This window comes from Neovison vison, chromosome 9 (assembly GCF_020171115.1).
Source record: "Neovison vison isolate M4711 chromosome 9, ASM_NN_V1, whole genome shotgun sequence".
Taxonomy (NCBI): Eukaryota; Metazoa; Chordata; class Mammalia; order Carnivora; family Mustelidae; genus Neogale; species Neogale vison.
In genome coordinates this window covers 90419606-90435088 of record NC_058099.1, presented here as the reverse complement: position 1 = coordinate 90435088, position 15483 = coordinate 90419606, and the positions used below count along the sequence as shown (strand labels likewise).

General features: G+C 43.0%; 1 protein-coding gene across 2 annotated transcripts in view; it reads left to right on the top strand.

Moving 5' to 3' along the window:
* Positions 1-13402: 13402 nt before the first annotated feature.
* Positions 13403-15483, top strand: part of SMC5 (structural maintenance of chromosomes 5) — a 102779-nt gene continuing 100698 nt past the window's right edge. For both annotated transcript variants that reach the window (XM_044265924.1, XM_044265923.1), the window contains exon 1: positions 13403-13661. In XM_044265924.1, coding sequence (XP_044121859.1) covers positions 13474-13661 — 188 coding nt within the window. In that variant the 5' untranslated portion in view covers positions 13403-13473. The remainder of the gene's footprint in view (positions 13662-15483) is intronic.

The following is a 15483-nucleotide window of genomic DNA, read 5'->3' as shown; positions in this document are numbered from 1 at the left end:
TCCTTGTTTCTACTTCTTCGGTTGCTGTAAAGATGAAATGAAAGTGATACCTACAAGCATTTAGTGTCTGACACACAAGAGCCGCCCCAGTTTATTTTAGAAGGTTTGAGTGAAATTTTTTTAATAAATTACAGTTCTTTCAATGTATTCTTTATCTCCAAAGGAATTGTGAGTTTATAGTGCCATCTTAAGGAGAAAGCAACCATAGAATCTTGTCACTTACCACGTTTTCCCTTTGTACTAACAATGCTAGGCTCATTTTAACCAGCAGCTGGGCAGTGCCTTTCCCTTTGCTCTTCCTTCTCCAGTCGCCGTTGGTGGTTCTTTTGGGCTGCTCGCCCCGTGTATACACCCGAGCAGAAGTTATCATGCTAAACCTAAATTCTTGTTCTTATGGCCATCTTCTCAAGAATGGTCACTTTCCACTTTTGTGCTCCCAACTGCCTACCACACTCAACAAATATTTCTGGACTAAAGAAACAAATGCTCAATTAAAAACATTTAGTTTAATACAAATATGTATGTGGATTTCAGAAATCACAAGGGATATAAAGATTCTCATTTGTCCATCAACATCTCGTGGTCTGGAAACCCATGCTCTAAAAATTTACCATGAAAATGTGTCCCTGGCCAGTGAGGACCCTTGGGGCAACTGGAAAAAACAACTTTAAACCTTCTTTAGGGGGCCATAACTTTCAACCCAGGCTACACACATTTCCCACATATAAAACTACACAGAAGGACTCGCAATCCAAAATTACAACACATTTGGTCAGCTGTCAACAGCAGAATTAGATAACCAAGACTTCACAGCATGATATTTTTTGACAGACACTTTAAAATAACAATTTTTAAAAATAGACACACAAAAACAAAAACATTGAGGAAATAAAAAGCAATATGCTATGAACTAATGAGCAGGCAGAATGATTTTAAAGGGAACCAAATAGAACTTCAACACATGAAAAATAGTCATTAAAATTTAAAATTGAATGGAAGAGGCAAGTAATTAATCATGCCTAACAGGAGAGAACTGGTGAACTAGAATATAAGATAAGAAATGTGAATACAATAGAGAGAAAAAAATGAAAAATATGAAGGAGGCAGAGAATGAGAAATTTCTTTTTTATTACAGAAAAAGTTCCCGAAAGAGAGAATGGGGGAGGGAAGATTCAAAAGGAGAACATTTGAGACAATTTCAGAATTGGTTATGGATAAAATGTTTCAAATAAGGAAGTCTAACCAACTCTGAGCAATGTAAATGAAAATAAATCCACACCTAGATCCATCATTATGAAATACCAAAGGCAGAGAGATTTCAAATGCAACCAGAAGGAGAAGACAGATGAATTACAGAGGAATAAAAATTAAACGAAATCAAACTTCTCATTAATGAGGAAGGTGTGAAGACTATGGAGTAAAACCTTCAACATCTGCTGAGAGAAAATCACATCACCTGGAATGTTATCATTCAGAAGAACAGAATCACAACATTTTCAGATAAAGAAGAAATCATGTATTGTTCCTATGTATGTGTATAGATATGCATGAATATATTCATATACGGATATTCCTCAACTTACAATGGGGTTATACTCCGACAAACCCATCATAAGTTGAAAATATTCTAACTCGGAAATGCATTTAATACACCTAGCCTGCTGGTCACCATAGCTTAAACTTACCACCTCAACCATGCTCAGAAAGCTCACATTAACCTCCAGCTGGACAAGATCATGGAACACAAAGCCTATTTTGTAATCAAGTGTGGAATATCACATGCAATTTCTTGAATACTGTATTGAACGTGAAAAACAGAATGGTTGTCTGGGTACAGAATGCTTGTGGTCTGTTCATGCTTGTGATCCTGGGGCTGACTGGGAGCTGTGGGCGCTGCCCGTGCCTAGCATCACAAGGGAATATCGCATATGGCTAGCCCAGGGAAAGATCTGCATTCAAAATCTGAAGCATGATTCCTCCTAAACGCGTATGGCTTTCACACCAATGTCAAGTTGAAAAATCGTAAGTCAAACCATCCTTGGTCAGGGACCGTCTGTACATCTAGATCAATGACAGTTAAAAGTACCACCTATCAAAATTCATGGGATGTAGCTATTAACATATGAAAAGAATCTTGTCCTCATAAATTATTAATTTAAAAACTGGAAAAAGAATTATTGAGACAAGCAACAAACTTAAGTTAGAATAAGAACAGAAAATCTAAAGAAAGAAGGAAAATAGAGCATAGATTAATAAAATAAAAACAAAATCTAATAGGGAAAGAATTAATAATCTGTGAAAGCATCTCAAGAATTAGACTAGCAAAGTAAACCTAAAAGACAATACCACCCTAGACCCAGGTGAAGGGAGCCCCCACCCTGAGAGCCTGTTGTGGGGGCCTCTAAGCATGGAAATGAATGGTCTCAGATTGGGCCATGAGTTGAGAATACCAGGATATCAGTATGTCTCATTCCTTATTTAAATTTTATTTTAATTAATTGGTCAATTGATTGATTAATTAATTTCACATGGCAGATGGAAGCAGCCGCAGGTAGGCCTCAAGGACCAATGGAGCTCTTGCCATGCCCAGGAAGAGGTATGGTCTTGGGGAAAAGGTGGCGTAAGAGGGGCTGTGGCCGGACGGGGAGGAACACAGCCTCCTCTAAAAGGCAGCTGTGCTCCAGTCCCTAGTGAACACAATCAAAAGGCAGAGGACAAGTGAGCCTTGATGACACAGGCCAGAGAAATCTATGTCCCAGGCCACAGAGCAGGGTGAAGAGGGGAGGACAAGGGATACAGTGGGACAAGCAGGAAAAACAGCACAGAATCTTTGTCTCTTAATGCATTTGCGCGCGCTCTCTCTCTCTTGTTCAAGATTTTATTTATTTATTTGAGAAAGAAAGTGAGATCACCAGCAGGGAGGAAGGGTAGAGGGAGAAGCAGACTCCCTCCTGTGCAAGGAGCCCAATGTGGGGCTGGACACTAGGACCCTGAGATCACGACCTGAGCCAAAGTCAGACCCTTAACAGACTGAGCCACCCAGGCACCCCGCCACCCCTACCCCCCTGCATCTTTCTTTTGATCTTAATGAGAAGGAATAGGAAGTTTCTCCGTTAGTTGTCATGTGCGCTCCAGGTTTCTGATAAGTAGCATCTCTCAAGTTCAGAAACTTCAGTGCCATTCGTAGTTTTCTAAGAACTTATCACAAATAGACACTGAATTTTATCAGACGCTTCTTTGCATATGTTAAGGTAATAGGATTTTTCCCCTCTAATTTTTTAACATGGTGAATTACATGGATACGTTGTAGATTCTTTTTTTCTCATTTGGAATATCTAACTTTTTTTTTTAATTTAAAAAAAAATTTATTTATTTGACAGACAGATCACAAGTAGGCAGAGAGGCAGACAGAGAGAGAGAGGAGGAAGCAGGCTCCCCGCTGAGCAGAGAGCCCGATGTGGGGCTCGATCCCAGGACCCTGAAACCATGACCTGAGCTGAAGGCGGAGGCTTTAACCCACTGAGGCACCCAGGTGTCCCTGGAACATCTAACTTTTATGTGAAACATAATCCAGTCCAACTGTGAACGAGTGTAAGGCATGTGTGGCCAATGTTAAAGAATAGTAATGACCACTCGTGTACCGTTGATCCTGCCTGAGAAACAGAACATTAGCAATATCTCGGAAGCAGTCTGCAGACGACAGCCCCATCCCACATCCTTCTCTTGCCCAGAGAGGTGACCATCATCCTACAATTCATGGTAAGCCTTCCTTTGTTTTTTTTTTTATAGTCCTATTTGCTATCTATGCATCCTAACAATGTATTACTTAGTTTTGTTGGTTTTATACAAAGGTAGGGTGACTGCGTGGCGTCTTGGTTTTGGCTGAGACCATGATCTCAGGGTTGTGAGACCGAGCCCCACCTCAGGCTCTGGCTCTGCATTGAGCATAGAGCCTGCTTGAGATTCTCTCTCTCCCTCTCTTTCTGCCCCTCCCCCCGCTCATGTACATGTGGCCGCACACACAATCTCTCTCTCTCTCTCAAAAGAAAAATTATACAGAGGAAATAATTGTGTGTATGCATGTATATATGCATACATATGTATATATACATATATACACACGTATACTATAAGCATATATACACATGTATACATATATATGCATATGTATGTATACATATATATATCCACCTATAATTTATCTTTTTTGCTCAAAATTATGTTTTAGACATTCAGCAATGTTGAATTTCTAGTTGTAGTTAATTCATTTTCACTGTGGTATGATATTCTATGAAATGATTATATTGCAATTTATTAATTCATTTTACCATTGATGAATATCGGAGTCGGTTCTAGTTTTTTGCTCTTGTGACAATTTTGCTAAAATATATTTTGTACAAGTACCCCAGTACCCATGTGAAAGATATCTTTGGGTTGCCTCTCGGACATGTGAATTGCTGGTTTGCACAATAGGTCTGCTATGCTCAATGAGGGAAAAGTGCTTCCCAACTACACAACTCTTACCAGTTAGATGAGTGCCAAAAATATGCGAATGTCAGATTTTAATTTTTGCCCATCTGGTAATTAGGAAACTGCATTTCATTGAGGCTTTAATTTACATGTCTCCAATTACTAATTCAATTGAGCATCTTACCAGTGTTCTGTGACCATTCATGTTTAACCTTGTGCAAAATGCCTATTTATTTTGCCCATTTTTCTAGTGAACTGTGTATCTTTTTCTTACAGATTCATAGGAATCTCTTAATATTCCAGATACAAATTCCAGAATTTGATTTATGAAAGTGATTAGTTTTTAATGTGTATGAACTCATAATCTTATTTTCTTTATGACTTATATATATTGTTTTGCCTTAAGAAACTCTTACTGTTTTTAAAGATATTTCCATATAGTTTCTTCTAGAAAAGTAAACTTTTGTCTATTTCCTTTAAAGTGTTTGATTTCTCTGGAATTATATCCAGCCAACTTGCTAAGTTCTCTGTTATTTCTCAGAACAGACTCTATATTTACATTCATCTCCTACCGTTGCTGTAACAAATCACGACCCACTTTGTGGCATGAAACGACACACTCATTATCTCATAATTCTGTAAGTTAGAGTCCTGAAAATGAGTCTCATGGAGCTAAAATTAAAGTTTCGGCAGGGCTGTGTTCCTTCTGGAGGCTCTAACAGAAAATCCATTTGCCTTTTCTGGCTTTTAGAGGCTTCCCGCATTCCTTGGCTCAGGGCCGACTTCCAGCTGTGTTCTCACTCTAATGTCTGCTTTCATTGTCACATCCCCTCTGACCCTGACCATCCTGCCTCTCTCTCTCTCTCTTTTTAAAAATATTTTATTTATTTATTTGACACAGAGAGAGATTACGAGTAGGCAGAGCATCCTGCCTCTCTCTTATAAGGACCCTCGTGATTATATGGGTTCACCTGGATGCTCCAGTAGAATCACTCCATCTCAAGATCCTTAACTTAATGGCATCAACAAGTTGGACGAGATAGACAAAAGAGAGACATTTGACATATTTCTCAAACAATCAGTTACTAAGAAATTGACCGCATGTAACAATGTCAAGAAACTGAAGGAAAGTAATTAGCATGGTATATAGTCTAGCAATTTTAATTCTTGGTCTCTATCCTAGGGAAATTCTAACACCTATACATAAAGACATGTTTGAGGATGTTCCCTAAAGCAATGTTTGTAAAAATGAAAAATTGGAAGCAATCTGTATGTCAAATCTGTAATGGATAAAGTGAGATACAGTCATACAAAACCCTACAGCACTTAAAAAGGAACAAGTTTTATATGTGTCAACATAAATATATCTCAAATATACATTTTTGCATGAAAAATAAAATTACAAAACTATTCATACCGTATTTTTAATGTTAATACATTTATCTGTATGCATGTAATATGTCTTTATGTAACACATTTATGTAATGCATTCACACTCAAAATATTACTACATATTTTCTGTAGATAAAATGCATGTAAATATAAAAATGACCTTAAAGGACATTACATTACACACTGAACAAATGTATAGGTAGGGTAGTTAACTCTGGAGAAAAGGGTCACAGCAGCAAGATTGAGGGAAAAAAATGCCAAATGTACACTAATTTGATCTGTGTTGTTTTATTTTTTAAGAGGAGAATGTATGCATGTGTTTCATGCGTAATTGTTTAAAAAGTAGATAATAGAAAGACAATAAAATCATGCCACATTGTTAAGTGTTAATTCCTTTTTAAAAAAAATCTTTTGAAAATACCTTTAATCAATCCCTTTTGGATATTTAAATTCATTCTAATATTCTGTTAAAATAAAACATGCTCTGATGAACATCTCATCTTCACACTGCTGAATATTTACTTGGGGCAAATTCATGAAAGGAAAATACTGACTTAAGAGGCATGAACAATTTTGGTGTTTTCATCTGTATTGCTAGATTATACCTCAAAACTTGTTGAACCAATCTCCTCTAACATCAGCAATTTTCCTTTTAGTGCTGGAATCTCTTTTTGTTACTCTCTCACGAACACTGGATGAAAGATTATAATTTTCCATTTTTGACTAATTTGAACGGCCAACTTTATATTTGCTTTGTAATAATTTGCACTTTTTAAATACTTGGTGTGAATATTTTTTCAAATATCTGTTGCCATTTTAGTTCTTGTTTTGTGACATTGCTTGTTTTAGATTTCTTTTCAAATTTTTATTTAAATTCTGGTTAGTTAACACACTGTGCAATGTTGGTATCAGGAGTAGAATTTGATAATCTTTCACTCACATATGACACCCAGTGTTCATCACAAGTGTCCTCCTTAGCACCCATCACCCAGTTAGCCCAACCCCCAGCCACCTCCTTCCACCAACCCTCAGTTTGTTCTCTATCTTTAAGAGTCTCTTATGGTTTGTTTGCCTTCTTTCACCTTTCTCTCCCTTCCCATATGTTTAATTGTTTTATTTCTTCAATACTACATATAAGTAAAATCATATGGTACTTGCCTTTCTCTGATGGACTTATTACACTGAACATAATACTCTCTAGTTCCATCCATTGCAAATGGCAAGATTTCATTCTTTTTGATGGCTGAATAATATTCCTCTCTCTGTGTGTGTGTGTGTGTGTGTGTGTGTGTGTGTGTATGCGGGCGTGTGTGTGTGTGTGTGTGTGTGTATACACCAAATCTTCTTTACCAATTCATTCCATTCATTAGTCAAAGGAAATTTGGGTTCTTTCCATAGCTTTGCTATTGTTGATAGTGCTGCTATAAACATCAGGGTGCATATACCCACCGAATCAGTATTTTTGTATCCCTTGGGTAAATACTTAGTAGTGCAATTGTTGGATCATAGGGTAGCTCTATTTTTAACTGTTGAGGCCTGTCCACACAGTGTTAATTCTTTTTTAAAGATGTATTCATTTACTTTAGAGAGAGAGAGAGTGGGGTTGGGGCAGAAGGAGACAGTGTCAAGCAGACTCCCCAACAAACATGGAGCCAGACTTGGCACTCAGTCCCATGACCCATGAGATCGTGACCTGGACCCAAAATCACGAGTCCGAAGCTTAACTGACTGAGCCACCCAGGTGTTCCTGTTAATCTTGATGGTAGGAATATGCGTGCATGGTTGTTGGTTTCTGTTTTGTGTTTTTTTGGGGTTTTCAAAATTCATAAAATAATAACAAAAACACAAAGGCAATTTCAATTATACAAAGAATGTTTGGCTACCAATCAAAATGGTGGACTTGAGAACTTAAAACCCACAAGTTCATGGGAGAGTTTATTTTATACTATATGGAGCGAATTTTATACTATATGGAGCGAATACTCTGACAATTCCCAACTTTCTTTCTTCGAGGAAGTAACACAGTGTGAGGGGAAACACTTGTTCTCCCCTGTGATGCCTCTGACCTAGCCTGGGCAAGGAGGACTACCCGTTCATTTGGCGAGACTGGCAGAGAGGACTGCTCCTGGTGCTTTAGTGCCTCGTTCCTGATCTTCCTGAAATGGAAGGTAAATTCCTTCTGGAGCAACGTAATATCTGTTTTCCCATTTCATATCCTCAAATGAAATGAAGGCACATTTAGCCATAGACTTTCAATCATGACACATTACAGAGAATATTTTGAAACCTCATATTAATTTCTAATTTTTTTTTCAATCTTTCAGTTGGTTTTTGTATCCAAGAGATCGAAATTTGAGAAAGATGCAAATCTGTTGAGACATTGATCCAGAATATAAACATGAATTATGAAAAAGTACTTAGAACAGTAGCTGGTATATGGTACACTTTGTTAGTATCAGCTATTACTACTAATACGGTAGCTATTACTAGAACCAATTCCAAGTGTACTGCCACCACGGTAAGAAGAAGCAGATATTTTCATTATTTAAAGCTTTTGGGGGGGGCACCTGGGTGGCTCAGTCATTTAAGTGTCTGCCCTTGGCTCAGGTCATGATCCCAGGGTCCTGAGTCAAGTTCTGCTTCGAGAGGAGCCTCCTTCTCCCTCTCCCTCTGCTGCTCCCCCTGCTTGTGCTCTCTCTCGCTCACTCTCTCAAATAAATAAATAAAATCTTTTTTAAAAATAAAGCTTTTCTATGATGTTAGAAACAAATTTTTTTAAAGTAAAAACTTTAAAGATAAAGTATCCTTATTTCTAGCAGAAGCTTGCTGTATGGGGTGTTCGTTTCCCTCTTGGAAGGGTGTTCACTCTCCTCAGAACCCCTCATCCCTCCCTACCTCTTCCCCAACCGTTTGTTCTTTTTATTTTTAAGATTGTATTTTTATTTGACAGACGGAGATCACAAGTAGGCAGAGAGGCAGGCAGAGAGAGAGGAGGAAGCAGGCTCCCTGCCGAGCAGAGAGCCCGATGCGATGCGGGGCCTGATCCCAAGACCCTGGGATCATGACCTGAGCTGGAGGCAGAGGCTTTAACCCACTGAGTCACCCAGGCACTCCTCATTTTCTTTTTCTTAAGATTTCATTTATTTAGTTTAGAGAGAGTGAGAGCACATATGAGAGTGGTGGGGAGGGGAGAGGCAGGGGGGAGGGAAAGGGAGAGAATCTCAAGCAAACTCTTGCTGAGTGTCAAGCCAGGCCTGGGGCTTGTTCTCAGGACTCTGAGAAAACGCTTCAGCTGAAGCCATGAGTCAGATCCTTAACCAACTGAGCTACCCCCGTACCCCTTCCCAACTGTTCTTTAACAAGGTTAATTAGAAAGTGTAGGTGAGGGCACCAGGGAAAAAGGGTTGTTTCGGGGTGCCAAGGACTTCAGTTTCAGCCTAGACTTTTTCCTTCCTTTCCAAGGGACAAGGGCTCACTTTTCCACTTTAAGAATCTGCCAAAAGCCAAAGTAGGATTTCCTTTCCCTTTTTCTTATCAGAAGCGGAAGAGTGAATCATCTTAGTTGATGGTGGCCTCCGCAGGGTCGGGTCTGGGTATCGTGCCCCACCCTCTTGCTCCTCTAGCACCATTATCAAGGGCGTGTGTGGTAAAGCCAAGAAGGACAACCCAGAAGATAGTATTCCAAGGGGGAGGTGAAATATACTTACAATCCTTGACCCTCCCCCTTTCTTTTTTTTCTTGATTTTTTTAAAGATTTTTTTTAATTTATTTGACAGATCACAAGTAGGCAGAGAGGCAGGCAGAGAGAGGGAGAGAGGAGGAAGCAGGCTCTGCTCAGCAGAGAGCCCGATGCGGGACTCGATCCCAGGACCCTGAGATCATGACCTGAGCCGAAGGCAGAGGCTCTAACCACTGAGCCATCCAGGCACCCCGACCCTGCCCCTTTCTGCCAGTTTTTTGTTTGTAGCAGTTTTTAAGTTTCTGGAGCATTGTAAGGCCTTCACTCGACGTAGCCCCTGGTGACTTACTCCTTGGTGAGTAGAAGGTTAAATACAGTGGCGTGGCTAGATCTCTTAGCCAGCAATCATGGCATGACGAGCTCAGCTGATGAGTGGGCTTCAAATCCCGGAAGTATAAATTCACCTGTGTGGCTCACTGACTCATTCATGAGCCGCAGCTTCCTGTTAATTGATATTGTTTCCAGAGACCGTCTCCCTCTGCCTCCCGACTCTCACCTGTTTTGAGACAGTTTTCACCAGTGAAATTAAAGAAACCCAGTGTGGCAAGATATATGTGTACAGGTTTATGGGTGCATGGAATTATTAAAGAATGATAAGAAGCACTGAGCTTCTTATAGTCAGACAGAGGATCCTTGGTTCATGCTAATACCCAGTCACACAGAATCCCACAAAAAAATATTTACATCAATTATTCTGTCTGCTTGATGGAACACTATATGGTTACTTAAAACTAGGTCACAGAAAAACATTTAATGGCATGGAAATATACTCATATTATGTGAGAAAAAGAAGGTTAAATAATGGGAGATATATATATATGTAGATATCTGTATATATATACAGATATCTACATATGTACATATGTAGATATCTGTATATATATACAGATATCTACATATATATATCTCAATATAGAGAATTTGTGCAGCATCATCCTGGATTTTGGGGGGAGGTGGGGGGCAACAAAAGGAGCATGTCATATACACAGAAGGAAAAAAGATAAAACATACATCCAAAACCTAACAGTGATTAGTCTGGGTAGGGGAATTAGGAGTAACTTTTCCCTTTGTGTATGTTTTTCTGAGTGTTCCCAAAGTTTCTATACTTAATATGTGTTGGTTTTGTAATCAGAAGCGAAAGTGATAGTATTTTCCTTTTTAAAAGGTGGTGGCACCAGTTAGAATCACAAAAATTAACAAGACAGGAAGCAACAAATGTCAGTGGGAATGCAAGCTGGTATAGACACTCTGGAAAACAGGATGGAGGTTCCTAAGGATGTTAAAAATAGGGCTACCCTAGAACCCAGCCATTGCACTCCTGGTTATTTACCCCAAAGATACAGACCTAGGGTCTTAAAAGGGCACATGCACCCCAATGTTCATAGCAGCAATGTCCACAATAGCAAAACTGTGGAAGGAACCAAGATGCTCTTCAACAGAGAAATGGGTAAAGAAGATGTGGTCCGTACTTCCAAAGGAATATTACTCAGCCATCAGAAAGGATGAATACCCACCATTTGCCTCAACATGGATGGAACTAGAGGGAATTATGCTGAGTGAAATAAGTCAATCAGAGAAAGACAATTATCGTATGGTTTCATTCATATGTGGAACATAAAGAATAGTACAGAGGACAGTAGGGGAAGTGAGGGAAAACTGAAGGGGAAGAAATCAGTGAGGGAGATAAACCATGGAAAACTCTGGACTCCGGGAAGCAAACCGAGAGTTAGAGAAGGGAGGGGGGCAGGAATAGGGCAAGCAGGTGATAGGTATTAAGGAGGACACGTGTGGCGATGAGCACACATCACATACAACTCATAAATCACTGAACACTACATCAAAAACTAATGATGTATTTTATATGTTGGCTAATTGAACATAATAAAAACAAAATAAAATAAAAGGTGGTGGCCGAGTATGACTGGCAGGCTATTTAGAAAAGAACTCTTAGCTTGTGTGCATTTGTGTGGTCATAACAAGTTCAGGGACTCATTCTCAACTTCAGGTTGATAACCACAATTTGATTAATTCTCCAAAGAACCACTAATGGTACAAAACGGGTTCCTGCGCTCAACTACCATTACTCTGCCTGTGTTATTTTTCCGTTAGGATAGATTCCCCCAAATGTTATCATTTTTTCAAAAACTTCGACTCTTCTAAGGTTCTTGAAGTGCAGTAACGAATTACTTTCCAAAACACTTGTTGCAATCTTGTAAGGAATAACAGCATAGTACCCTCCTGAGCACAATTTGACCAGTTCTAAAATTACTCTTCTGTAATTTACCCTTTATTATTATTTATTTCTAGTAACCATGGTGCATTCATATGCTTTTTTCTCATTCTATTTTCTTTACTAATAACCTTTAGAGATTCCACTGGTGTGAGAGGAAGTGGAGGGCACCTGGGAAAGGAGCATTAGTTGCAGGTGTCAGGCGTCAGGACTCTACCGCACCCGTTTTCTAAACGGCCTCCCCACTTCCACGTTGGCCCACTCCAAACAGCAACCAGAGTGATTATTTAAAAACTTTTCATCAGATATGTCTCTGTCCTGCTCAAAACCATCCACTGGCTTCCCAGCGCTTTAAAAATAAACGGCTTTGCCATGATGGACAAGGCTCTGCTAAGCAACGGTGATCACTCCACCGCAGCCACACTGGCCTTCCCTTTGTTCCTCAAGCATCCCACGAGTTCCCACTCCAGGGCTCCCGTCCCTGCCTCGAATGCTCTTTTCTCATTCATGCACTTGCTCCCTTCTCATTTAGGGCTCAGCTCAAACACGACCTCTCCGTACACCTGTTCTGTTTATTTATTTATTTTTTCCCCCCAGATCACCTAGCCCAGCCTGGGATCGCCCTGATCTTTGGGGCTTCACGGGTTCTTTTTCTTCTGTCTCCCATTCCAGAAAGGGAAGGGCTCCGACGCGCACCCTTGACTGGGGTCCTCTGGGCCGCAGCCCCAGCCTCCTGGAGGGCAGACGTTGATGAGCTGCGTGAACGAGATGCTGCGAAGCCCGGGAGGCCCTCCTCGTTGTTGCGTGCGGTTAAGCAGCTGCAGGTGGGCAGGTGTGAGTGGAAGCGCGCGCTCGCCGAAGCCCGTGCGTTCCAGCTCGCGGATCTCTAGAAACCTCGGGGCAGGAAGCCTTAAAAGGGAAGGAGGGAGCGAGGGGGTGGAGGATCGGCCCGCAGGGTGGGCGCGGTGCCGTCGGTTCACAAGTGGAAGCGCGCACGGGGCTCAGCACGACGCTTCTTCACGGAGGCCCGGGCACGGGGCCATTGCTGGGGCTTCCCTTTTCGGACCCTGCGCCCTGCCTGAAGGAAAGTAGGGAGCCAACTGAGAAGACGGAAAGCCAACGACAGGCGAGTCCGGGCCTGCTCGACCGGTGCCCGGACAAGGCTGGTCGGTCGTCGCCCGCCTGCCGCCCCGCGTGCCCCCGCCTGCCTCCGTCCGCTCTCTCGCGGGTCGGCTTCCCCGGAGCGCTTTGAAAGGGCTTCAAAGTACTAAACGCAGTTGACGTCTATTTCCGATTTTAAAACACGCAACTCTGAAAAATGCACAAACGCTCAGAGAAGAAGGTCGAAGAGCCGCCCCCACACGGAGGCCGTCGTCCCCGCCCGCTTGCGCCCGCGCCCGGGCCCCGCCCGCGCCGCCCCCTCCCCGCGAAGGGCTTCCGCGGCCTTCAGCCTCCGAGGCGCGGGGCTGGGGGGCGGGGCCCGGCGGCCGCCTGACGCCGCCGGGCCGGAACTGCGCAGGCGCGGGGCGGGCTCGCGGGCGCTGTCGCGCGCTGGGCAGTTCGCGCGGGAGCCGGGCGCAGCGGCGCCGAGGCTGCAGGTCGGTGGGAACGGAAGCGCCTCCTGGGCTGAGGAGAAGCCGGGATGGCGACTCCGAGTAGGAAGACGTCGACCCCAAGCACCCTGCCCTCCAAGAGAGCTCTCCCGAGAGATCCCTCGTCGGAGGTCCCGAGCAAGAGAAAGAGCTCGGCCGCGCCGGCGCCTCTGCCGCTGCAATCGTCCAGGCCTTTCGTGGAAGGCTCTATCGTCCGCATCGTGATGGAGAACTTCTTGTGAGTGGCCGGAGGCCGCGCCGCGGCGGGGAGGCGGGCGGGGGGCGCAGGCTGCGCGGCGGGGGGAGGCGGGAGGCGGCTGTGCGCCCGGCTGGGGGTCTGGCGGCGACTTCAAGCCGGGGTCACCGTGGGGATGGACGTCCGCGTTGGGGTGCTTCGGCGTGCGGCCGGTGTGCTGCGGGCTTTTATTCGAATATTCAGCCAACGTTCTCGGAGGGCGTCCTGCGGCGGCCGCGGACGCGGTGGGGCATCGATCGCTGCCGCCTGCGAGTCGCGGCCTACGGAGGGAGGACCCAATCTCTAAGTCACAAAAGTGCGGGCGCCGGGAACTCCGAGGAAGCAACAGTTAAATCAGGGGAGCCGTGATGCTGTGGCGGAGTCCGCGGTTGCTAGGTGGGCAACATGGTGAAGGCTGTCCCGGATGGAGGTGCAAGTGTTCGCGAACAGGAGCCGCCTCTCTGTTGTGGGGCCTCCAGCAGACCCTTGACCCCTCCCAATCCCAGCTTTTCCCCCCGCCCGCTTCCTTTTCTGTCTTTCCAGACAACTAATGATCATAGTAATCATTTTACGATTTAGTAAATACGTCTTAACACAAATGCTGTGTATCTGTCTAGCATCTTACAGTTGTGTTGTTGTTGTTGTTTGGTCGCGGTTTTTGTTTTTGTTTTTGTTTTAAGCTTGCACATGGTGGCTTAGGATAACAGAATTGTAATAATACCACCCCCCCCCCCATCTATCATGTGCCAGATGTAGAAGTAGAGGCTTTATTTACACAATACTCTGATTCTCACCTTATAACAACTCTTAATCTCTTTGACGAGACGAGCTCAGAAAGCTTCATTAATCCATGTTTCTACTGTAACAAGCAGCTGAATTGCTGTTTGAATCCAGATCAGGAAAGATAGATAAAATCAAATGGGTGACCTACCATAACAAGATCTGTGTATCTCAGGATGCCTTAGAGGCACAAAGGATGAAGCAGTTCATTTCATCCCTAACTGTGAGAAAGGACTTTGTAGAGGAGGTTCACCACAATCTGCAGGGAAGAGCACTGTAGGCAGAAGGAACTGCCTGAAACAGTTGGTCATCCTTAGGAAGTGTCTGGTATTTGAGAATGGGTAGAACGTAAGATGTGAGTGACACGGACAGAGATGATACCTAGGAGGTAGGCAGCTGCGGAGGATTCGTGTTTTCTGTGCTGAGGAATTCCAGCTTTATCCTGTCCACAACCAGGATGCATTTCAAGCAGGGCATGACATGTCATTTCCATTTTACAGTGTAAAATGCAGCAGTGTGAGGGATGATTTAGAAAGGGTACAAGTTGGGAGGCAAGACGACTTTTACAACAAGGAGAGATCATCAGAGTTTGAACCTAGGAGTGACAGTGGGAAGGTAGTGGAAAGAAGATTTGACAGGATCTGGCTACAGTTTAGGAGGCCTGAGGGTAAGAGAGTTATGCAGTAATTTTCTCAAGTTCTGTCTTGCTCTTGGTCAGATGTGGTCCTTTTTGGGACCAGGAGCAATTTGGGGGAGAGTAATAATGAATGCTTTGTGGATCCTGCAACTTGAAGTTTCCTGTGGGGGGTCTACAAAAGATCTTCCATATGCAGTATTTTTAAGGGTCTGGAAAATGTGAACAGGTGAGAGATTTGGAAGTGATGCGTATAGATGCTTCTTGAAGTTGCAGAAATGGTTGAGCTGGCCCCAAAGGAAATATAAATAGGAATAGAAGGGCAGCTACAGCGTCCTGGAGGAATGCCAACATGTAAGGGTGAGCAGAAGAGGAGCTGGGACAGAGAAGAATCTGTTCAGGGAGGTAAGA